The sequence below is a fragment of the Electrona antarctica genome, assembly GCF_951216825.1.
Source record: "Electrona antarctica genome assembly, chromosome: 22".
Taxonomy (NCBI): Eukaryota; Metazoa; Chordata; class Actinopteri; order Myctophiformes; family Myctophidae; genus Electrona; species Electrona antarctica.
Window position 1 is genome coordinate 32,122,237 of NC_136805.1, and position 23,851 is coordinate 32,146,087.

Below are 23,851 nucleotides of genomic sequence, written 5' to 3' on the forward strand. Positions count from 1 at the left end.
AGTATATAGTATAATATAAGTATTTACATTTGCAATATAATACTGCCCACCTCCTGCGTTAAGTAGGCTACTCTCAACCATGTTGAGTTCATCCATTCACGTTAGTAAAAAGTCTGCATTCGTACAATTTGTCATCACAGACTGGCGGTAAATGTAAAGCCTGATTTATACCTGGTTGCGCTCAGGTGTCGTAGTTTATACAGTCATACTGTAACCCTATATAAATCAGGCTTAATGCACTGGCTCTCCCAGGAGGAGCATTCATTCACAGGCTGGCAGAGTGCCACGCAGAGGGCTGGCGAGTCCACCCTTCTACACTTGACTGGCAGAGTGCCACGCAGAAGGCTGGCGACTCCACCCTTCTACACTTACGTAGTTGTGCTTCCATTCAAGGTGGGCAGTGAGTCGCCGCTGTCTAAGAATCACTGTTCCTCAACGTTTGGTCCGGGGCCCCACCAAGGGTCTGAACGGACCTTTACAGGGATATGCGCAAAGCGTAACATACAATATACACTCCTTCCGATGTCGAGGTTCGGACAAATGAACCGCACAAAATGAAAGCTTCTGGTGCGTTAACTAGAGTGCACAAAGAAATATTTTGTAATCTTTGGGACCACAATCTACACTCTAAAATTCTCAGTGTTTAATTGTACTCCAAGAGTGTACAAGTGGAACCAAACGGACCCTTACAGGTCCATTTGGTTCACTCTTGGGAGTTACAGACCCGCAAGGTTCAATCTGGGGCCCGGGTGGTCCCCGCCCCCGGACCCAACGTTGAGAACCAGTGGTCTAAAAATGAGTCAATCTGGATGATATACACTATATACAACAGCACCCATATTCAGCATACTTGTATGCATACTCTGTCTATGAATTATTACATATTATCATACAGTGGGATGGAATAATCTCTTTGTGTATGTGCCATCGTCTCTATATGTAACTAAGCTAGAACCTCTGTACAGACAATATCAGCACAGGGGCACAAAAAGCAATCGCTTTCATAAGATATATATATACAAGATATACATTCTTACGTTAATGCATATTATGACGGGATATTGGAATAATAAGGATGTACTACTACTGTGCAAGAGAGAAAGGCAGCACGACGCGTTAAAACTATGGCTATTCCTATGGAATGTAAAGGCCAACCGAGATGTGCTTTGAGCACACCAAAACAATGCTCCTCTGACGTTACTAACTTCACTATACTTGGTGTAATAATTATCGTACACCCCTAGAAATCTGCCTACACTGTAGAACAACTTTAATAAGAGCCATTTGTTTACTGATACATCCTAATTGGTATACATTGTCAGTTCCCATATATGAAGTGTGTTTTAAGTTTTTTTTTCATTAGCTCTCCATAATATTAAGCTCATATTCAGGTTAAAAAGAGAGAAGACAGAGAGCCTTATTTTCTCAATACAAGCACAAGCAGTCATTTAAAGGGGTAATGCGTAATAATAACAGTCACAAACTGTTCAGTGGTGACCAGTGAGAATGATAAGGATACAAGAAGAGTGAGCAGTGGGCACTGAGGAGTAGTGTGCACCTCTATGGAAAATTGTCTTAAGTTATGTAAAGTATAGCCTACATGATGTGAACATGGACGGTGCATCATTATCAGACTTACATTGACCCTTCAACTTCAAGTTTATGCCCAAAATGACTTGACCTGGTTGTGTAGCAATTTCTAGAAATATTAGACCTTAATACTGGAAAATGTCCAATCGTGTTCTAATCATGCATAGTTTACATTACTTAAGACTTACTAAAATACTTTTTTACATGTTGGGCCAAATAGAATAGACAATTTTACATCGAGGTGCCCACACTTCCTGTTATCTAATGAAAAGACCTAAACTAAAAATACTTAAACGCTATATTCATTAACCAGAACCCTCCAGGGGTCTGTACTTGGTCAGCTCCTTTTTTCCCCTTTACACCAAATCCACAAGCTCACAACACGTCACTAACGCGCAGCGTCTTGTGAGCTTGTAGATCTGCTGCTACTTTCGCGGCGTTCCGTCTCCCATCACTGGAGACGGAAAGAGAAAAAGGAGAGAAGATATAGGGTCGTCGTCATTCCAAAAGGAGACGGAAGACATCTTTTAGTTGCATCTTTGTCTCCTCTGAGATGACACAGAGATGACACGGTAGAAGGAAGACAGGAGAGGAAATGGAGAGATGGAAGTCATCCTCCACCAGATCTGGAAGGCAGAGAAGAACCAAGGATAGATGACGGGGTAGACGACAGGAAGAGGTAGAAGAGGAAAGGAGAAAAAAGTAAAGTTAGGAGAAATTAAGTAAGGAACGGTGAAGAATGTTCACAAAACGTATTTCACCACAGCCCTTATTTTGTCCATAATCAGTAAAGTCTTATAACGTCAGAAAACCTTTAGAATAACACAACAATGTCTTCAAAATAGTCACTTAATTAAGTTTATTTCCTCTCTCATTAAATCAAAATTACAAAGAAGAAATTCATACTTGTGGTTGTTGGTGGATATAAAGGAAAAACAAATAAATAATAAAAACAAATATCACACTGCAGAGATCAGCTACTAACTTCCCGAAAATGGCAAATGGGTCATTGTGGGGGTCAGAAGGGGTGGGTGTCAGCCATAATCATATGATAAGTGTAATGTAAAAACAGGGAATGTTGGTGCTGTCAACCTCAAGTACTGCTGGTTTTATACCCAACCAGGACATCTAGTTCTGTTGGTTTTCCATCCTACCAGGACCACCTCCTGATTATTTGATAAAGTTAAGAAGTTCTGATTTGGATCCCTTGGTATTACTGATGATTATTCTATCGTAGCAGAATCCCAGGCAACGTCCACGTTTTCTATCGTGCCATGTCCTTCTTTACATTCATCTGGTGTTCTTGCTGTCTAAATGGAGCTTAGTTTAAAAAAAGATTCACTAGGTGAATGCGATTAATACTAGGGTTGTCCCGATCCGATCACGTGATTGGGGCCGATCACGTCATTTTCAAATTATCGGATTCGGATCGGGAGCAAAATAACTTGATCGGGAAATCCCTAGTGTCAATATCCATATCATGATATTAGACGGATATTGTCTGTGATTTTGGATACTGTACTGTTGTGGCATATGGCATAAGTGTTCTATAAAAAATATAAATATCCGATCGGGAAAAAATCGGTATGGGCAGAATACTCAAAATCAAATGATCGGAATCGGATCGGGAGCAACAAAACATCCCTAATGAATACAGTATAGAACAGTGGTTCTCAACGTGGGCTCCCCAATTAGTGAATATAGAGCATCCGCGGCTAAATACATACTGTATCAATTTGGGGGTCTTTGATATGAAAATGCTTTGAGAACCACTGGGCTAGAAAACCTGGGTCTCACTGGATTTCACATAATAAAAGATGCTAGACAATTGAAGGTGTGTTTGAATCACAATCCCTGTTGGGCGGAATCGTACCTTCCTCTTCGGATGTTTCTGTATATCCAGAGTGGGCAGTGATGGCGACAGACAGGGAGCAGAAAGACAGGAGAGAAGTGAGTGAGGTCAGTCATCGATCAAAGTAACACAACTCGTGTCATAATGCAGGAGGAAAGTGGCAGTGTGTGAACGCATGCATCAAACCCATGCGTTGTGTAGGAGAGAGCCATCTCTGCTTGGATAATATCTCTATAGCCTACTTACAATGCTCAAATGTCTGGCCCAAGAACTGTGTCCTCTATAGCATAGCGGTGTTGTGGTGAAATTGGTGAACTGCTGAAATAGGTGTTCAGTGTCTGAACATAATAACATCACTGATGCCGTCAACAAGATGGTAACGTATTTCCGCAGGGCACCAATTTCACTGTAACACCGCCATGCTGCCGGAGGACAGAGGGCGGAGGAGACCGAAGATTTGAGCGTTGTAACTTGGCTTACATGTTATTATCCACAGAAAAATCCACAACTAAAGTCTGTTACGAGGAAACTTTAAGTTATTGGACAATGTTTCAATCAAATTGAAACCTCCTCCAAGCACTGGAGGTCAGGTTTTCCATGAGCAATATTAATACATATTTGAAGTGCATTTGTAGAACTAATGTTTATCTTATTGGCAGTGTTGAGAGGAATACATACTGAGGTTACGGGGGAATGAAACCGTAGTTAGTTTTCCTGTGCAGGTTAATGCACGCGCATTGGCATATCCCCACCGCCCACTTTGTTTGTTTACCTTTTCCTTAGTTTCTAGTTTAAACTTTTTTAACTACTTTATTTGTTCTATTTCTTGAAGTTTGAAGTTGAAGTTGCGATATTTTTTTAACAGCGATACGATACGTATCATGATACATGGACGATATTGGTTAATTATGGCGATACGATACAAAGATTTTCAATCTGTGTGATGTGGATAGTGCAGGTTTTTTAAGGGAAAATGTATGAATATGGATATCAATAAGTAAACACAGTGATTCTCTGGCAAATACATTATATTTGAACACATGGACAAACCTGTATCTTATCGATAGACCAAGCGTAGCAGTATTGAATGGAAAAGTAATTAAACCCGTCTTTTTCTTTTTTCTAAATACAACACACAAGTACTACTTGTGCGTTGTATTCTACTACTAATACTAAGTAGTAATAATAAGTAATATTGCTGCAATTGATTTGCATTGCAAAACGATGCGATACAATACAAAGTCAAACAATACGATTATGTTTGACTTTGCTGTTTACATTTCGATATACTTTGATTCTTGAAATTAGAATAGATTTTTTGATGCAGTTATTATATCGTTTCACCCCTAGGCATAGGGGGGGGGGGGGGGGGGGGTCTTTGAAATTAAATGGGTTGAGAATCTCTGCCAGAGCTATAAAGATCTTCTCTTATGGGGGTCCCTGGCATATATTTTCTAATGGGGGTCGGAGGGCTAATTATTGTCAATTCAGGGGTCCCTGACATGAAAAACTTTGGGACCCAGTGGATTAGATTAGATCACACGTCAGTGTATTCAATTATAAGGTCACCCTGTCATGTTTTTGTCTTTCTGTAGTTTATTAACCTGCACAGGAAAACAAACTTGATATGTATGTATGATAATATCACAATTTAACCATTTTAATAAAGACATTATGAATGCCTAGGATTTCATTCCCCATTATAAGTAAGATTACACAATGTAATAATATACCTTAATGGTAACAAAGTAATAAAACACATTTGTTTTATAATCTAGGTAACATTATTACGGTTACTATGTCAAGTGACACATTACTTTGAGAAACCGATATGTTTTTTAAGCTTGTAGCAAATTCATGCACAATAACGACAACGTATCCCGTGTACGGTTCACTGTTTAGACTTTTGATTTCTCAAATCAAAACACACTGATAGAGCACTACAGCTACTGAGTTATCTGTAATAAATTCGTCATGACATTTTAGCAGCTTGCCTCCAGCCTTCTATTTAATATTAGAGATTTAGCACACATTATTTGGCACAGAAATAGTAATATTACTTTTGATATGAAATAATAAGTAAATTATTACATTTTGAAAATAAAGTCCCCAACACTGCTTGTGCTAGTGGCATATATGGTCAGCTGCTATATATGGAGAGGCCACAGGGGGGTGCTGTGGGGCAGCAGATACTGTACCACCTGTAGATTTATGCAGTCAGACTAACATGTTTGTCTTGTTTTGACACGCGGCTTGTCGGTACTGTCCCTGCAAAGGCTGATAAAGTGTTGTTGTTGTTCTTTTAAGTTAAAGCTCTATTTTCTGATATTAATCATTGCTTTAGGCAAGGCTTCTCAAGCCTTTTAATTTCAGGGAGTCCAATAACTGAGTGTTCAAATGGAACCACAGCGGCCCATTTGGACCCAAGGAACCCTGAGGGTTCTCGGACAGCACTTTGAGAACGACTGCATTATCTCTCAAGACTCAAGATCTTTAGTAAACAGAAAATACATTTTAAGATAGGTTAAAAATGTCATCCAGTCGAGGGAGAGAAGCCATGATTCAGCTTTAATGTTATCGTGTTGCAGTTCCAATTTCAGTCATTTATCCTGTACCCTTTCTTCTCTCTCCATACTGGATGAAATTGATATCCCGAGCTGAAAATGTATTACTATAATTTATTTTCTTTTTTACTATTTAAGTGCTGGGGAGACATCTCTTTACTGAACGCACACTCTATAGCAATGATTACTGATGATATCGGAAAATACACAATACAATAGAGAACACTTATCTTAACCAAGGAAATATCACTTGCACAGTGATAGTCATTCACCGTATATAGTACATAGTCATTCACCGCCCGTGAAAAGAACATACTGTATATGCTACAGTTCCGATCACCAGAAGCAAGCCAAGAGATTATCCACATAATGTAGGAGAAGCTTTTAATGACATCCTGGCAGGCAGCTAGCATACCGTAAGAAAACAAACTAGACACAACATGCCAGTCAGAAGTACTAGACAGACAGTACAACACTTAAAACGGATAAATTAGGCTTGAGAGTAAATGTTGTCATGCAGTGTAAAACTAAAAGTGCAGTATCACATCTACAGCCAAGCAACAGACACGCTCCTAGAACAGATCCACACTCTGTATGTATTAATACACGTCAAACCATGGGTCCTTGAAATGAAATCACTGCTCTATAGACAGGCAGCTAATAAACAATTTGGTCAACACCACACTGCTTTTAAGAGGACAGTCAATTCATACAGTGAACCAAATATTTACAAGGCACACAGTGATGACAGCATTGCCACTGTACCGTGACTTTTCCTCCCCGGTCTCACACACAATTGGCGACGCCTCCTTCTTACTCATCTGCGAAGAGAAAGGCACTGCCTGGCTTTCCTCCATGGTGGGAAATATTGCTGGCATTGTCAGCAGGGGGGGGGGGGGGGGGGGGGGGGTTACGATTCTGTCCCTATCGGTACATAACTCGAACGGCACTGAGTCGGCTGTAGCGGCATTCGCAACGTTCGGAACGACGACCCGCTCACCTAACGACCTGCTCTGCTGTGCCTCTCGTTGCTCAAGCCTCCGTCGTTGTAACTGTCTTTTGCCTAGCTACTGCTGTAGTCTTTTCTCACCAAGTGGGCCGAGTGGCATAAAAAAGCCATAAAACCATGCCTACTATGCCTAAACCTAACCTTAAAATAAACACTGCGATGAGAAGGATTCAATCCAGAGGCACTGGGATTGAAATGCTAAACAGGGACAACACCATGCCATCTGGTTTAGCAGGGGTTTTGGGAGTTATTTCATTTGGGACCACCATTGACTATGGCGCTGTGGTGCCCGTGCCAACAGAATGCACGAAAAAGGCAGCGAAGAAGACCCCGTGAACTGGCCCTGTGAACCGGAAGTAGTAATCGGCCATTTTCGAGCCACCGTGGGTCCTCTTCGCTAGCGTCAGAAGCGCTAATATGCTAATCGCGAGGTCACGCATTGTTTTATTGCGCTCCTAACATCGTCCCTCACCTCATATCACCTCAATTCCGAGAAAAACACTGCTAAAGCTTGCGAGTGTAATGCATGTGAACACAGTTTTTGGATTTCAATGTCACAATGCCGAAGCAAGCAAGCGTTGCCTAGCAACAGAGAAGCGACCGGCCGGTAAATATAAGAGTATTTATTCAGAGAAATCAACGAAACACAAGATTCTCGTGATTGGCACAAGAGGGTTTAAGCTCTAAACACGATAGATTTCGAGTTTGGCATAGATTGTGTTAATGCGGTCCGCTCGTGTGAGAGGCAGTTCCGGCCGGGTGCATCACAGAAGGGGGCGTCGCCAACAGTGTGTGATATCGGGGAGGAAAGGTACCGTTCGCTACTGCGATACACTCACAACAGTGAGCTCAACGAACTGTTCATTTTCCCTAAGGTTAGTTAGTCTGTTTGACAGTTTCCTTAAAACATCTATAAACGGCGGCACGGACGGCTAGGGGAGCGGTCCGGGCACCTATAGGCTGCTGACGCAGCCTGACAGCATGTCACGGGTTCAACTCCCAATCCCGACGGCCTTTGCTCCGTGCGTGCGTGTCACTCCCCTTTCTCTTTCTCTCTCTCCCCATTTCCTGTCAGTCACTGATCAGATCTATCAATAAAGGCAAAAAAGCCAATCTTTAAAAAGAACATCTAAAAACAGCACGTTTTTTATTTTTTTTATGTACATGAAATTGTACATAAAAGTCTAAAGTTGCAATCCAACTTCCATTTCCTAACTGGGAGTCAAAACTGGGTATCTCGTACCAGAAACCAAATGTTTAATGCCGTCCTATAAGGCACAGGTTCCCAAACAAAGTCGGGAGTCGGGACCCATTTGTGGGTCGTGGGACACATTGGTATATATTCAAGCTAAATATTCAAAGATTTTTTTTCAGTAACTTCATGAAGAAATAAAAGAAAAATCTAAGAAATTTCATAAATTAGGAGAAAAGAAAATAGCAGATCTACAAGCTCACGAGCTTGTAGATCTGCTAATTTCACTAGTTTGGGTCCCAGGAGAATGTCTAAATTCGTCCCCATAGACGTTTCAAAAAGTATTTATTTAAAGACCGTTTAAGCCTCGGACAAAGCCAACTCTTGTTGTGACAAATCATGACAATAAACACAATGGTCCTCATTCACAAAGGAGAAATACGCAAGAGTGTAACGGAAGCGGAACGGAAGCGTAAACTGATGCGGGAAATTCCGTCCGATCACGCAACGTTGTTTTGCCGTGCAATTCAAAGAGCGGTGTGTACCACAGGTACGCAGGTGTATGTTGTGAGGTACGCAGGTGAATGCGAGCGGGTGCCAAATGATCGGAAAATCCGCGGATAACTTCATTTGCATTGATCCACGCCCCATTTCACACCATAAAAGGCGTCAAGCATGACTCAGCAGACAGCAGTAAAACAAAAGAAAAAGAACTATAGGCCTTACAGCTCAAACGAAATAGAGGTCCTCCTGACGGAATGCAACAAAATAATGATATTTTCCAGTATAGTGGCTTCACAAATTAAAATAAAAATGATTGCTGGAAAGAAATTAGGCTATACTGCCGCGGTCAGTCAGTGCTGTGCAGATATATCATGAATATAGCCCTCTATTAATTTCATAATTCCACAGGACCACAAACAAGTTTTTGCACCATTGTATAAAGTATACCACTATAGGCCTACCATACAAACTGTACAAACTGACACTCAATCCATCAAAGGACAGGAAATTAAAAGAAAATGATCTGACCATGTCAAGCGCCGGAGCGACGACCACCACCTGCAGTCTCTTTTTTTACATCCATATACCATTACATTTGTGCGTGATTCTTTATATTGTCTATAGCCTACCATTAAACTATATAAATCATTTTCCCAAGCTATCAAAACGGTGAACGCTGCTCTGCACCGCTACAGCAATGGCAAGCTGACTTACCGTATAAAATGCAGCTTGGCCATTTATTTATTTAAGTTCGGGACCAAGGCAGCAAGCTAGCCTATACTTGGCAATTATATTATAAAGCCTTTTCTTTTCTATTGAACAATTGCTCACTCACACCTTTGCAGAGGTAAAACATATATCCGATATTTTTATCAGAGCTGCATTGATTCATGCGGGGAATAGATTAATATCATCTCACTGTCATCTGTCTGAATGCCATGTGGAGAATGGATTTGTTCTGATCATGGACACGTAGGCATAGGCCTATAGCTATTTAAATTTTCAACCATATACGGCGGGTAGCCTCCTCTTTGTCAGATCTAAGTGCAGGTTAATTTCATGATGTCGTCATATTAAAATGATTCACGGGACATTTGGCACCAAACTTGATTGATCTCATGATGAGATCAATGTAGTAGCCTACAGCCTAGCTATAAGTTCCCCATATTATAATTAATTAAGGTGCACTGGCTTAAAACTATGACTGGCCGAATTGCACGCGCTGATGCAATAATGTGGACTTCTATATTTGTATAGGGCTAATTAGCCCTCGTGACTGCTGTCTGTCTGTCAGACCGGCATGTCTGTGAACCATAGAAATAATCTGTTCTGTCCGGGCCAGGCTTGCCGTTATATTCATTTTCCAATGTGAATTTCACCCAGATTGGACTGTCCACACACACACACACACACCGACAGTGTGACTCAAAGGAGCTCCGTAACAAAACAATTTCAATAGGCCTACTGCAGGCATTACTACACTAAACAACGTTGGATTCGTACAGTGCAGAATGCAGATAAGTGTATGTTCTTATAATAATTGTGAGTTTGTTTTTTAACATGCAGCGCGAGTCCGCGAGAGCCGATCTACAAGCTCACAACGCGTTGCACTGCGAGTAGAAAGCTGTCAAGTGAGCAGCGCAATCGCGCATGCTAGAAATATCCTAATAAATAAATAAAAAGGTGTCGGGCTTGCAGGGGCAGTTTCTGTATGGGACTCTAGGCTAACCTGCGTCTAGAATGCTTGCATTTAGGCATACAAGTGATACTTGGCTTTTATATAAGCTATCATTTTTTTTATGTGCTGACCAATGTTGACACATGCCTACATATTTTATCTGAGGTTTGGGGACTTTTAATTGAGTCAGCATGAAGACTAAAGCCTTCTGAATAAATCTACGCAAGCAGTACACGACCCTCTGAGCTGGCGCAGCTTATAGCGGAGTTTCCGACCAAACAACGTCACCGTCAAGTTCACGTTCAACTTCATGAATTCCCACGTAATGTGGGAATCCACGTAAATGCCTGTCCGCTCACGCTCCGCTCACGTTACGTAACGTTATGAGCGTAAACGCCGTTGTGAATGAGGACCAATGTCTTGGGCCGATAATAAATAGAAAGAAAATAAAATGGCAGTGTACAACACTTTTTGTGTTTCTTCTGTCTAATTATATGATCGGCCCAAGACATTGTGTTTATTGTCATGATTTGTCTGCAACGTTCTATATTATGTACATACATATTGATAAAAATAACATTTTATTCATTAACTACGTAAGCCCTATGTTATACTGCATGGTACATGCAATTATAGCCGCAATATTTGATTTATTAGGTTTTTTTCCCCCCCTAATATTGGGAAATTGTTTTGATTGTTTCATATCCAGAATATGTTAAGTCATTGACCTTCTGGATTGCAGCTTTAACTCATTTGTGTATTTTCCCGTTCTCCAACAATCGTCCATTCTCCATCTGCATACAGACACTTAGCCAAAGCCACATAATAAATGCACAGTCACCAGCAGGCATGCAACAGGCACAGTGCTGGCCAAGTGGGTCAGCAGGTAATAAAAAAAGCCTGACTTAAAGCCCTTACTTGAATCCCCAGCCGGTTCCACCAAGGACTATTGCTGCAAGCAGTATAGCTCCAGCAATGGACCCTATTATGATGTTTGTTCCGCTGGGGCCTGTGGGAGGGAGGAGAGGAGTGGGCCAGTCAGGGAGGATAATACAATACTGGTACAAAGTATTAAATACTGGTTCAGCTGGGGCCTGTGGGAGGGAGGAGAGGAGTGGGCCAGTCAGGGAGGATAATACAATACTGGTACAAAGTATAAAATACTGGTTCAGCTGGGGCCTGTGGGAGGGAGGAGAGGAGTGGGCCAGTCAGGGAGGATAATACAATACTGGTACAAAGTATAAAATACTGGTTCCGCTGGGGCCTGTGGGAGGGAGGAGAGGAGTGGGCCAGTCAGGGAGGATAATACAATACTGGTACAAAGTATTAAATACTGGTTCCGCTGGGGCCTGTGGGAGGGAGGAGAGGAGTGGGCCAGTCAGGGAGGATAATACAATACTGGTACAAAGTATAAAATACTGGTTCAGCTGGGGCCTGTGGGAGGGAGGAGAGGAGTGGGCCAGTCAGGGAGGACAATACAATACTGGTACAAAGTATTAAATACTGGTTCAGCTGGGGCCTGTGGGAGGGAGGAGAGGAGTGGAGGGAGGATAGGAGGAGCATAGGAGGGAGGAGAGGAGTGGGCCAGTCAGGGAGGATAATAAAATACTGGTACAAAGTATACAATACTGGTTCCGCTGGGGCCTGTGGGAGGGAGGAGAGGAGTGGGCCAGTCAGGGAGGATAATACAATACTGGTACAAAGTATTAAATACTGGTTCCGCTGGGGCCTGTGGGAGGGAGGAGAGGAGTGGGCCAGTCAGGGAGGATAATAAAATACTGGTACAAAGTATAAAATACTGGTTCCGCTGGGGCCTGTGGGAGGGAGGAGAGGAGTGGGCCAGTCAGGGAGGATAATAAAATACTGGTACAAAGTATAAAATACTGGTTCCGCTGGGGCCTGTGATAATAGTCTCGTGTAGCCAGACTCATCTGCCTTTGCAATGCAAATTTCCCCAGGGAGATTACCGGTAAGTCTGGCCCCGCTCAATTCGCGGACCCGAAGTAGTGTCAGACCAACCAGATTCGTCTGGAACCAGGCTATAACCAAACAGGGCCCAGTATGCAAATATAGGTAGGGCTTATCACCAGATAAGCATTGCAAGAGATTCCTATTTCACAACAAAGAAGGATGCCGCCATAGCAGCAGTAAATAAACGGGACATTTGTGCTCGTACTGGCTAAATATGGCATTCAAACAATTATGAATTTCTATCGAATATCTTAGTTACAATGAAATTGAGTTGACGTGTTGAACACTGAGAAGGACAAGGCTACGCAAGGCTAGTTTGATACCTTTGTGTTTCTCTGGACCCTCTGGGGGGGTGGGCTCAGGCATGGGGTCAGTCCTTACCTTTGTGTTTCTCTGGACCCTCTGGGGGGGTGGGCTCAGGCATGGGATCAAACACACTGCAGTCCTTGCCTGTGTAGTCTGTATCGCAGATACACTTCACCTCGTTACTGCAAACCTGACGACAGACAGACAGACAGACAGACAGACAGACAGACAGACAGACAGACAGACAGACAGACAGACAGACAGACAGACAGACAGACAGACAGACAGACAGACAGACAGACAGCGGAGATCGAGGACCAAGCTACATCGTTACATACAACTTGTCTGTTGTCAGACAAAAAAAGAGCAGGGCTACGTCATACGTCGTGTAATGTATTCCACTCTTTTGTTTTTGTTTTGTGTGGGGACTGCGGATGTAAATTAGCATCTTTGCTAAATCTGGCGTATTTGCGTTGCATACAAATGTATTGTCCATTAATAATTATGCAGTGTCCCGTCTAAATAAACAAATATAGTAAAATTCTATGCCTGTAGGAGGAAAAGCATGTATAATCAAATGGAAAAGCTTGTAATTATAATTAGTCGTTTTTGATTTTATGCTGCATATTTCTTGCCATTTATTTCAAACAATTTGTATTGTCTCTCTGCTGACCTCTACTGATCATTTTTACAACATTTCATAGATCTATTGATATTACTCCTCAGCAGTCACCTTCTGAATAGAGACTTTTACTTGCATTTAAACAGTATTTCTACATTGTGGCATCGCTACTTTTACTTCTAATCAGAATACTTTTCCCACCACCGCACCAACAGCTTGAACAATCGTTTTAAACCCACCCCCACCCCCTCTGCTCATTGGAGAATGTGGAAAAAGTGCAGGTTGAAAACATAATTGCCAGACACAGAGAAGCAGTCCACTCAGTGGAGTTGCCAGCCTAAATGGTAAATGGTGCATTTATATAGCGCTTTTATCCCAAGTGCTTTACATAGATGGTAAATGGTGCATTTATATAGCGCTTTTATCCCAAGTGCTTTACATAGATTGTGCATATTACATTCACCCATTCATACACACATTCATGCACCAATGGCGGAGGAAACCATGCAAGGCACCAACCTACAAAGGGGTTTGAAGTCTTGTTCAAGGACACTTGGACACTGGGGGAGCCCCGGATCTGCTCTACTGGCCACTCTACCCCTGAGCCGCTTCCACCCCACTGCCGTCTATTGTCTGGAGCAGGCAACTAATGGGCCCCTTTTACACCAGGGTTCCATTCTTTTTTCCCCGCTAAATTTGGAACCAAATTAATTGGTTCCGATCCGTAAAAGTTGGTTCGGAACTGGAACCAAAAAATACTTCTGCTTGCCCTGAAGTGGGAACCAAAGTGGGCGGGTCACTATTCAGGATGGAAGATGCAGATGTGATTATAAACCATCACAACAAAAATAAAGAACGGAACCAGTTCTAGAACCATATTTTGGTGGAAAAGGGGCCAAACTTTGCATCTGGCGTGGAACTCACCCCGTGATGGGAGCAGATGCGGTCGGTGGCCGAGCCGGGACAGGTGCTGAGGTTGAAAGTGGGTACGGGCAGACAGCGGCGCTCCAGACACATCATGTTCGGACCGCACGGCGTGCCGTCATCCACGTAGCCCAGGTCTGTGCCGTCGTCCAGAACCGCATGGCCGCCACTGGACACGGCACAGTGGGAGGTCAGAGGTCAGAGCTTAGAGGAGGCGTTATTAGACCCCCAGAACCAAAAAGCTTGCAGAGTATAAGGGCCTTTTCTTATTATTGTTTAAAGATGGAGTGCCATGATTTCTTTCCACCCTAAAACATGATCATCAGGTATTGTTATAATATAAGGAGGAAGAACTTTTTCCAAAAAGTGTACAGTATTTGTTAAAATCATGCTTTTATGTGGACACGCCCAACAGTTCATTAAGTATGCCTGGTTTGCCTGGTGGGTGGTGATGGGTGGTGATCCACCTGAACTGAAGCCGCACCCACAGCTGTTGTTGTATGATAAAGGGGGAGGGGTTAGGGGAGGGGCTGATAGTGTGATGTCACTATATTGCTGTTTATTTCATTGGCCCGTTTGACTGGAAAAATACAGAAATTGTGGCACTCCATCTTTAAGGCCTATTTCACAGCATTTCCCCGCCCCCTTTCCACACCCCCTTTTGGAGCTAGTGGTGTTATTTAACCATTAGCATTTACACTTTTTTTCTCTGGAGAATCTAAGTACATTTCCTAATGTTAAAATGTCAAAGACCGATAATAATATGAAGAATGCACAATGGTATAACAACTCAAATAAGTAGCATAAACCTTACCTTTACAAAACAGTAGTTTGTGGCTTGTGAAAATACCTCTTTTAACATGGAAGCCTATGGACCGCAGAAACACCACTAGCTCCAAAAGGGGGCGTGGAAAGGGGGCGGGGAAATGCTGTGAGATAGGCCTATTACAATCAAACATGATGCACCACAGGCTGTAGCAATAGGCTTTATGCACACAGAATAACCCTTCCTACTTCCGGGCCCCTTCGTTACTTCCTTCACAGGTGTTACTGATAGGGCAGCGGTCTTGATACCGGAAGGTCGCCAGTTCGAATCCCCGGACCGGCACGTTAAAATTACCACCGCTGAAGTGCCCTTGAGCAAGGCATTGAACCCCAACCATGAAATGTTCTATGAGCAGGGCGTGGCTGTAAACAAGCATCTCGAGCTTAGTCCACTTACCCTGGGTAAACAAAGAACTTTGCTTTACTTTAATTGCTTTTGATTATACTAATTGAGGCCGTTCCATTTAGTGTACAGTGGTTCTCAAACCATTTTATTTCAAGGACCCCCATACTGTAACTCTGGGAGTGTACAAATGGAACCAAACAGACCTGTAAGGGTCCATTTGGTTCCATGTGTACACTCTCAGTCACACACCCGTACGGGGCCATTTGGAATCCACTCAGACAATTTGAGATCCACTACTGGTGTAGCAGAGTGTTTCCAGTGAGCCAACATGCACAAAAGCAGCACCCTGACTCTGTTTGACCAGAATGGAAACCTTAGCCTTAAAGGACCACTTCACTACTTTTCAACCTATCTTCATACACTAGGTCCTCACTAATAAGCATGATAAAATGGCACCATCATCGATGGGGAATCCAATAATAGAAACTGCAGGCTTTCTAGTCCTGAAAAGTTGCAATGCGAAAATGGAAGCCATCGTTCTCACGATAATAAAAATCTAAACATTTTTGTAAAATAAATATTGTTTAAAAACAAAATTGCCTAACGATGATGTCACTGGTGGACGGGTTTCTGAACAGCCCTCCTATGAGACAGACTGAGTAGAAAAAATGGTGCCATTTTATCATGATTATTAGTGAGGACCTATTATATGAAGATAGGTTGAAAGGTGGTGAAGTGGTCCTTGAATTAGCATCATCGGTAACACCTGTGAAGGAAGTAGGGGACCTAGTTCTTTCCAAAAAGGCTCGCGTGCATAGAGCTCATTACGCCTCATTACGACAGAAGTCAGTGTCTGACCTGCAGTCCATGTATCTGCTCTGGTGGTACAGGGTCATGCTGCTGGGTTCCCCCTGGAGCTCCCCGAAGCCTGGTTTCTCTGTCAGGTTAGTACACAGCAGGAAGCCACACAGCACGTCTCTGACAGATGGAGCCGAGAAATGGAGAGGAAGAGAGAGAGAGAGAGAGAGAGAGAGAGAGAGAGAGAGGGAGAGAGAGAGAGAGATGAAAAGACAAGAAAGAGTCTCAAGGCGATAGACTGAAATAGCAAATGCCAGAGAAGTAATTTACATTCCTTCCATGTGCGTTTGGCACCGACACTGACAAAATGTATCCCTCTCCCAGATAATTCAGTGCACCAATAAGGGATGCAATCGCACCTATAGTTTGGTTTCTTGTTCGTTTAAGGTTCACACTATTGTATTATTTACAAACAAACCAAGGATGCAAAGAAAAGTGCACAAACAGATAACTCACAGACGCACAGTTTTGATTAATTGATTTGAATGCAATCTAATCTAAGAGCTGACCAATTACAGAGGCGACCACCGTCAACTAAGTATTACTTGTATTACTTGACTCGACTCAATTTTAGTCTATTTAAAAGCCTTAAAACCATGATATTTGAAATTATAATATATCGTTAAGGCCTTCTCAGAAACCTGCAAACATGACAAAAAGTATTTTGGGGTAGTGACATTTATTTGGCGGTATTTGCATTACTTACTGCTTGTTGCATAGTACCCATGCCTGGTTATTGCTGTCCCAGCCGCAGTTGCCTTTCTCTGTGCCCTCTGCGTTGAGTTTCTCATAGCAGAATCTGTCAGCTGAGCCTGACGAGAGAGAAACATTGAACTCAGACCGTGTATAACCCTGTGCCACACTCTTCCCCTGTCACTCACCACCACCAAACACTACAGCAGTAGGACACACTATTTTTCTTCAGGTCCCCGAAATATGTATCACCGATTCACCTACAGTACACAGTATGTGAACTGCGTATGAAATACAATGTTAGGATTTAAAACAAATATACCACTATGATACTATGTGTAAAACAATAATGACTGCAAATGGGTCAGCTTGCAATAAGTGGTCCTCACTGGGAAAGCTCACAATGTTGTTTTTTCCCATAACTTGAAAGTGAAGAAGATCTTCAACTTCCACTAATATTTGACATACAAGCCACTGTCCGTGCTCAGATTTCTTTCTCAGTATTCTGTGAGTTTCTCAGTATTCTGTGAGTAATAAGGCGACAACATTTTAAAGAACTAACGCTCAATAATATGCAGTCCAACTCACTGTGGCCCCACAGGCTCCTACATTGGTGCTCTCTGGTCTTACAGCGACCTCCATAACAACGACCCTGAGAAAGAGAGAGAGAGAAAGAGAGAGAGTGAGACAGAGCTACAGAGATAGACAGAGTTTGTTTAGGTGTATGTTAGGTATAGAAGTCTCTAGATGGGTGCTGCTACACCAGAACGTTGCGTGCAGTACTTAACATCAGCAAGAGTGCACATGTTACCAACAAGATCCTGTATGAGGGAATACCTGTGAGATGGAGGATGACTGATTTAAGCAGTCACACCTGGCCTGAGTCAAACTCAGAGCTGGGTGTAGCTGCGCACCTGTTGTGCATGGACTTGATCAAGGCACAACAGGATAAATCAGTCATCTCCACAAACAGAGAGAGAGAGAGAGAGAGAGCGTCTGTCCGGACAGTGGAGAGCTATCGCCTCTCCTGTGTAAAATGTCATATGTTGTGTTATTTCTTGCACTGAGAGGAATAAACCAGTCTACTTAAGAAAGCTGCCCTGTGTTGTGTCCTTCCTTGCCCTGGGTAGTGACTAGTCGGTCACAACCAAAGGTGAGCCAGAAAATAGCAGCCAGGAGAATGAGACTAGCAGGACACTGCCAAAGACATCAGGAACTGCCCGCCAGCAAATTGGTGCTGTGGGAACCGACACATGGGCATCGATCAAGAGGACTCAAGTTTGACTTGTGCCTGGTGTATTTGTTTGTCTGCAATTGGCTAGTACAAGTACATTCCATAAGCCGGAGGGACAGGAGCATTGTAACTGGCTAGTTAGTAGTACACTCACGCACGCACGCACGCACGAAGAAGAACAAACCTACAGTAGATATTGATAAAGTCAGGTATTTTACCTGGCCAACTTCACACGTGTAGCCGTCCAGCTTGCGTACATTATGAGGACACTGAGGAGAAACAACATGGCTTTTATTTGGTTTGATTTGATTCTTGGGCCACAATAACATTTGTTATACAAGATGTAGTGGTCCACCCAAAGAATAACACGTGAAAGCATAAATAAAAGATTATAAGAGGATCAGAATCAACTTTCTTTACAATGATTTCATACCAACGTGTTGCCTGGAAATAGACTCGATGTGTGGATTGAAAAGCAGGCACAGTATACACACACACAGCATAAAGGATATTTACAGCTACTAGCAGAGTATTCCTACATTTTGGTATTGCTACGGTATTGCTAAGTAAAAATAAAATCACAGTATTTCTGAGTAATACCACTGGACAATATGTGTACACTCTTAGAGTTCTATTAACATTGACCCTACGTTTTAACAGCGGGCGAACAGCGGCGACTCTGGGCCATATTTAAATCATATATAAACTAGAGATGCACAATATAATCGGTAGCGTATCGGAATCTGCCATAGCGGCCATAAAAATACCATATCGGTATCTGATCGGTCTCAAAATAATGCTGATTATTTTCACCGATATTGATTACGCAATAATAATGTGACGGTCAATGGTTAAATTCTACATTTAATTTGTGTAGTCTTCATTCAGTAGTGAAAACAGACACTTGGAAAAAGAGTATATTTATTGAGTGATTGAATACTTTATTAACAGGCTTTGGACCAAGCCCCTAGTATATATATAGGGCCTAGGCTTGTTTCCATTGTGGTCCTCTGTATAATATCCCAATCGGTCAGAATCGGTATCAGCAGATATGACCCTCCAAATAATCGGAGATAGGATATCGTTCATAATTTCATAATGGTGCACCCCTAATATAAACGTATCAGCGTTCAACGTGGAGGGTAAACAAAGCAACACATGAATTTGATTGGCTATCGCCGGAAGAAAATGTTCATGTTTTTGTTACGACATTCCTCCGCCCACGTTTCGACTATCGCCTCTTTGCCTGCTATCGCCAGTAGTTGCCAGGTCCCATAGACAAATAATGCACTTCCGGAAAATACGCCAGGCTGTCGCCCACTGTTAAATCTTACCGTGAGGATTTCACTGTGATGATTTCCATGTTTGTGATAAGACCTGACTAGAATATCCTGCACAGCTCCCAGGAGCCCAGTACCCTGACTGGTCATGTCTCTGAGTCTCACCTGACTAGAATCTCCTGGACAGCTCCCAGGAGGCCAGTACACTGACTGGTCATGAGTCTCACCTGGCTAGAATCTCCTGGACAGCTCCCAGGAGGCCAGTACACTGACTGGTCATGAGTCTCACCTGGCTAGAATCTCCTGGACAGCTCCCTACCCTGACTGGTCATGTCTCTCAGTCTTACCTGGCTAGAATCTCCTGGCCAGCTCCCTACCCTGACTGGTCATGTCTCTGAGTCTCACCTGACTAGAATCTCCTGGACAGCTCCCTACCCTGACTGGTCATGTCTCTGAGTCTCACCTGACTAGAATCTCCTGGACAGCTCCCTACCCTGACTGGTCATGTCTCTGAGTCTCACCTGACTAGAATCTCCTGGACAGCTCTCGGGGATGTCACAGTCGTTGACGGCATTGCGACACGTCACTCCTCTCAACTCGTACTGTAACACACAGTTTTAACACTATTTAGGCATGTAGCAGCTGTAGCATGTAGCAGCTGTAGCATGTAGCAGCTGTAGCAGCTGTAGCAGCTGTAGCAGATGCTCTTTCTAAAAAAAATTATCCCACGATTTTGCAATCCATTTTCACCCAGTGTCAATTATTATCTAATGTGATCCTGGGCTCTACACACCCTCCGCCAACCTGGGGAGAGCAACGGACTGACCTCATGCTTCCTTCAATGCATGAGTGTCCAAGCTGCTTCTTTGCACCTGACAGGGGAGAGTTTCCCCGGTTGGGCGTAGCGAGTGGAAGGACCACGTTATTCCAACCAGTTCCATTCCCTTCCATCAGGTGCCCTGGCTGGCCAGGGGGAGGCAGTTTAGAGACCAGGATTACTGCATGTTTTTTGTGAGGGTACCTACCCTAGGGGACACGGGGAGAACATGCAAACTCCACACAGAAAGGCCCTTTCGCCAACCCCACCTGGGGTATGGGCACTGATGACGCGGATGACATGCAATGTTCAAGGTGCAATTGACATGAATGCATGCATGCTAAGTGGTCAGTGTGGTGAGTGAGGTACAAGGAGGTATAAGGACAGCACCAACGCATGCATGCTAAGTGGTCAGTGTGGTGAGTGAGGTACAAGGAGGTATAAGGACAGCACCAACGCATGCATGCTAAGTGGTCAGTGTGGTGAGTGAGGTACAAGGAGGTATAAGGACAGCACCAACGCATGCATGCTAAGTGGTCAGTGTGATGCGTGAGGTACAAGGAGGTATAAGGACAGCACCAACGCATGCATGCTAAGTGGTCAGTGTGGTGAGCGAGGTACAAGGAGGTATAAGGACAGCACCAACGCATGCATGCTAAGTGGTCAGTGTGGTGAGTGAGGTACAAGGAGGTATAAGGACAGCACCAACGCATGCATGCTAAGTGGTCAGTGTGGTGAGCGAGGTACAAGGAGGTATAAGGACAGCACCAACGCATGCATGCTAAGTGGTCAGTGTGGTGAGTGAGGTACAAGGAGGTATAAGGACAGCACCAACGCATGCATGCTAAGTGGTCAGTGTGGTGAGCGAGGTACAAGGAGGTATAAGGACAGCACCAACGCATGCATGCTAAGTGGTCAGTGTGGTGAGCGAGGTACAAGGAGGTATAAGGACAGCACCAACGCACGCATGCTAAGTGGTCAGTGTGGTGAGCGAGGTACAAGGAGGTATAAGGACAGCACCAACGCATGCATGCTAAGTGGTCAGTGTGGTGAGCGAGGTACAAGGAGGTATAAGGACAGCACCAACGCATGCATGCTAAGTGGTCAGTGTGGTGAGCGAGGTACAAGGAGGTATAAGGACAGCACCAACGCATGCATGCTAAGTGGTCAGTGTGGTGAGTGAGGTACAAGGAGGTATAAGGACAGCACCAACGCATGCATGCTAAGTGGTCAGTGTGGTGAGTGAGGTACAAGGAGGTATAAGGACAGCACCAACGCATGCATGCTAAGTGGTCAGTGTGGTGAGCGAGGTACAAGGAGGTATAAGGACAGCACCAACGCATGCATGCTAAGTGGTCAGTGTGGTGAGTGAGGTACAAGGAGGTATAAGGACAGCACCAACGCATGCATGCTAAGTGGTCAGTGTGGTGAGCGAGGTACAAGGAGGTATAAGGACAGCACAAACGCATGCATGCTAAGTGGTCAGTGTGGTGAGTGAGGTACAAGGAGGTATAAGGACAGCACCAACGCATGCATGCTAAGTGGGTCAGAGAGGTAAGGAGGGCTCACCATGCAGTCCGTACAGCACAGTCCGTTGCTGCACATGGCGTCGTGTGTGAGCGTGCACTTCTTACAGCACGCCGCTCCGCTCCGAGAACATTCCTGTGAGACACGTACACCACAACCACCCTGATGAACTCATCCAAAGAGACTGCATTGAACCAAATGATAGGATCCAGTTGAACAATTATAATTCAGTTTGATTTATTTTGTGTGGGGTTTGTAATCAAGCCAACACAAATTATGCTTAACTCACACTCTGTACTGTCGCACAGTGGTGTCGTGTACCGACAATGGCTGATCTACAAGCTCACAATGCCGTGCTGTGAGCTTCAATATAGGACATTTACTTTTACCACAGCATTTAGAGAGGCCATTATTAACATGCACATATTACTCATTCATTGTCATCACGTGTTTCTTTCATATTTTTCTAGAATCACATGTCTTTATTTTCTTTGTTTTTATCGTCTTTTTGGTTGAAAATGGAGAGCAACCATGTAGTCAAATTCCCTTGAGTATGTGAAAATAGTTCATACCATTTCCATTTCCGGTTGTAATGAATACACTCACCACTAGGGTTCCACAGTCGCACTCCTCCCCCTGCTCTACGTATCCGTTGCCACACTCTGTCGGGTCCAGCAGCTGTATGACGACAAGCACAGTGTGGAGAACAAATCACAATTATTTAATAAGAACAAACTCCATTAAATCATCAAGGTATCCAGCAAAATAGCTGGGGTACGACTTGAGAGTATGAGAACAATATATGAGACCCAGGTACCCAGGGAAAAGCTATTGCTAGGGACAGAACACATCCGTTACACAGCCAATACCATCTTCTATCCTCTATCCAATACCATCGGGACGACGGTACACAGCTTCAAGATGGTTTGTTCTGATAAGCAGTGCCAGCCATAAGCAATTTAGTGCCCTAGGCAGGATTTTTGTTTATTTTTCCCTCTCTGCCAGAGGAGCTGTGAGGTATTGTCATGTATTGTGTGATCTGTTTGTATTGTATTGTATTGTATTGTATTGTATTGTATGTTGTTTTTTGTATCCTGATGACTGCTTGGCACAAAACAAATTTCCGCAAAGACAAATTAAGTATATCTATCTATCTATCTATTTATCTATCTATCTATTAACATCCTCTTATGCAAACCCGCTGGAAGCTACAATGCACCCTTTGGCACAACACTGTTGTTGTTTTAGGTCACATTCCCACCTAATACTTCGGTAGACTCGATGCGAATGGGCGGAGTAGTTGGGATTCTTGCATATTTAATTTGCTGCGGTTTGCCTTCACACTGTCATCCGTAGCAATTGGAAACGCAGCAGGGGGGACCCCTCTCCCTCTCTCTCCCCCCTCTCTCTCTCTCTCTCTCTCTACGCACGCAGCCACGCACTGTTAACAGACAGCAGCGCAAAATGTTTACAACTTTATCGAGATGAAAGTCCCTACTCCCCACACAGTGACAGCACTCCATGTTTACGGCACGCACAGACAGACAGACAGACAGAATATTCTGTAGGCTATAATACACTGCAGTGTTTTTATGTGTTTCCTTAAGCAATTGATTAATGTACTCGTCCTCATTTCGATCAGGGCTTCAGTCTCCTCATTCGACCACGTCTATCCACGGTAACGGGACATCTTTGCGCTGCGTAAAATATGCCTTCTCCATCTCCAACTGTGTTCAGCTCCTCACCCGCCACATTGTTTGCTTCATTTCCTTTATTTTCTGCGGATTGCATTCACACCTGCACCGAATCGTAATCTAGTGCGATTGGAAGCGAAGCGAAACCCCCGTTTTTGCTCGGAGTAGAATGCGGTTCTTTGATACGCATTAGGATTTGAATGAGCCTTCACACCTGCCAAACGAAGTGCACTTTCTGACAATGCGCAGCAGGATTCGTTTTAATCGCAGCAAAGCTCTCTAGTGTGAATGTCACCTTAGAGTCACTGTTGTTGTTTTCCTACAGCTACACGTCACCTAGGTGAACAGAACATTCTGGGGAAGCG

General features: G+C 43.5%; 1 protein-coding gene across 2 annotated transcripts in view; it reads right to left on the reverse strand.

Annotated features, from left to right (window-relative positions):
• Window positions 1-2,449: 2,449 nt before the first annotated feature.
• LOC306914881 (disintegrin and metalloproteinase domain-containing protein 11-like) overlaps window positions 2,450-23,851 on the reverse strand; it is a 79,182-nt gene continuing 57,780 nt past the window's right edge. The window contains exons 16-26 of one of the 2 annotated variants that reach the window (XM_079492102.1): window positions 22,399-22,470; window positions 21,835-21,927; window positions 19,970-20,050; window positions 18,387-18,437; window positions 17,523-17,586; window positions 16,948-17,053; window positions 16,242-16,361; window positions 14,213-14,381; window positions 12,742-12,856; window positions 11,308-11,398; window positions 2,450-3,481 (exon numbers count right to left, since the gene is read on the reverse strand). In XM_079492102.1, the coding sequence (XP_079348228.1) occupies window positions 3,436-3,481; window positions 11,308-11,398; window positions 12,742-12,856; window positions 14,213-14,381; window positions 16,242-16,361; window positions 16,948-17,053; window positions 17,523-17,586; window positions 18,387-18,437; window positions 19,970-20,050; window positions 21,835-21,927; window positions 22,399-22,470 (1,008 nt within the window). In that variant the 3' untranslated portion in view covers window positions 2,450-3,435. Of the gene's footprint in view, window positions 3,482-7,627; window positions 8,104-11,307; window positions 11,399-12,741; window positions 12,857-14,212; window positions 14,382-16,241; window positions 16,362-16,947; window positions 17,054-17,522; window positions 17,587-18,386; window positions 18,438-19,969; window positions 20,051-21,834; window positions 21,928-22,398; window positions 22,471-23,851 lie in introns of those variants that run through there. The other variant, XM_079492103.1, reaches the window with a different exon arrangement.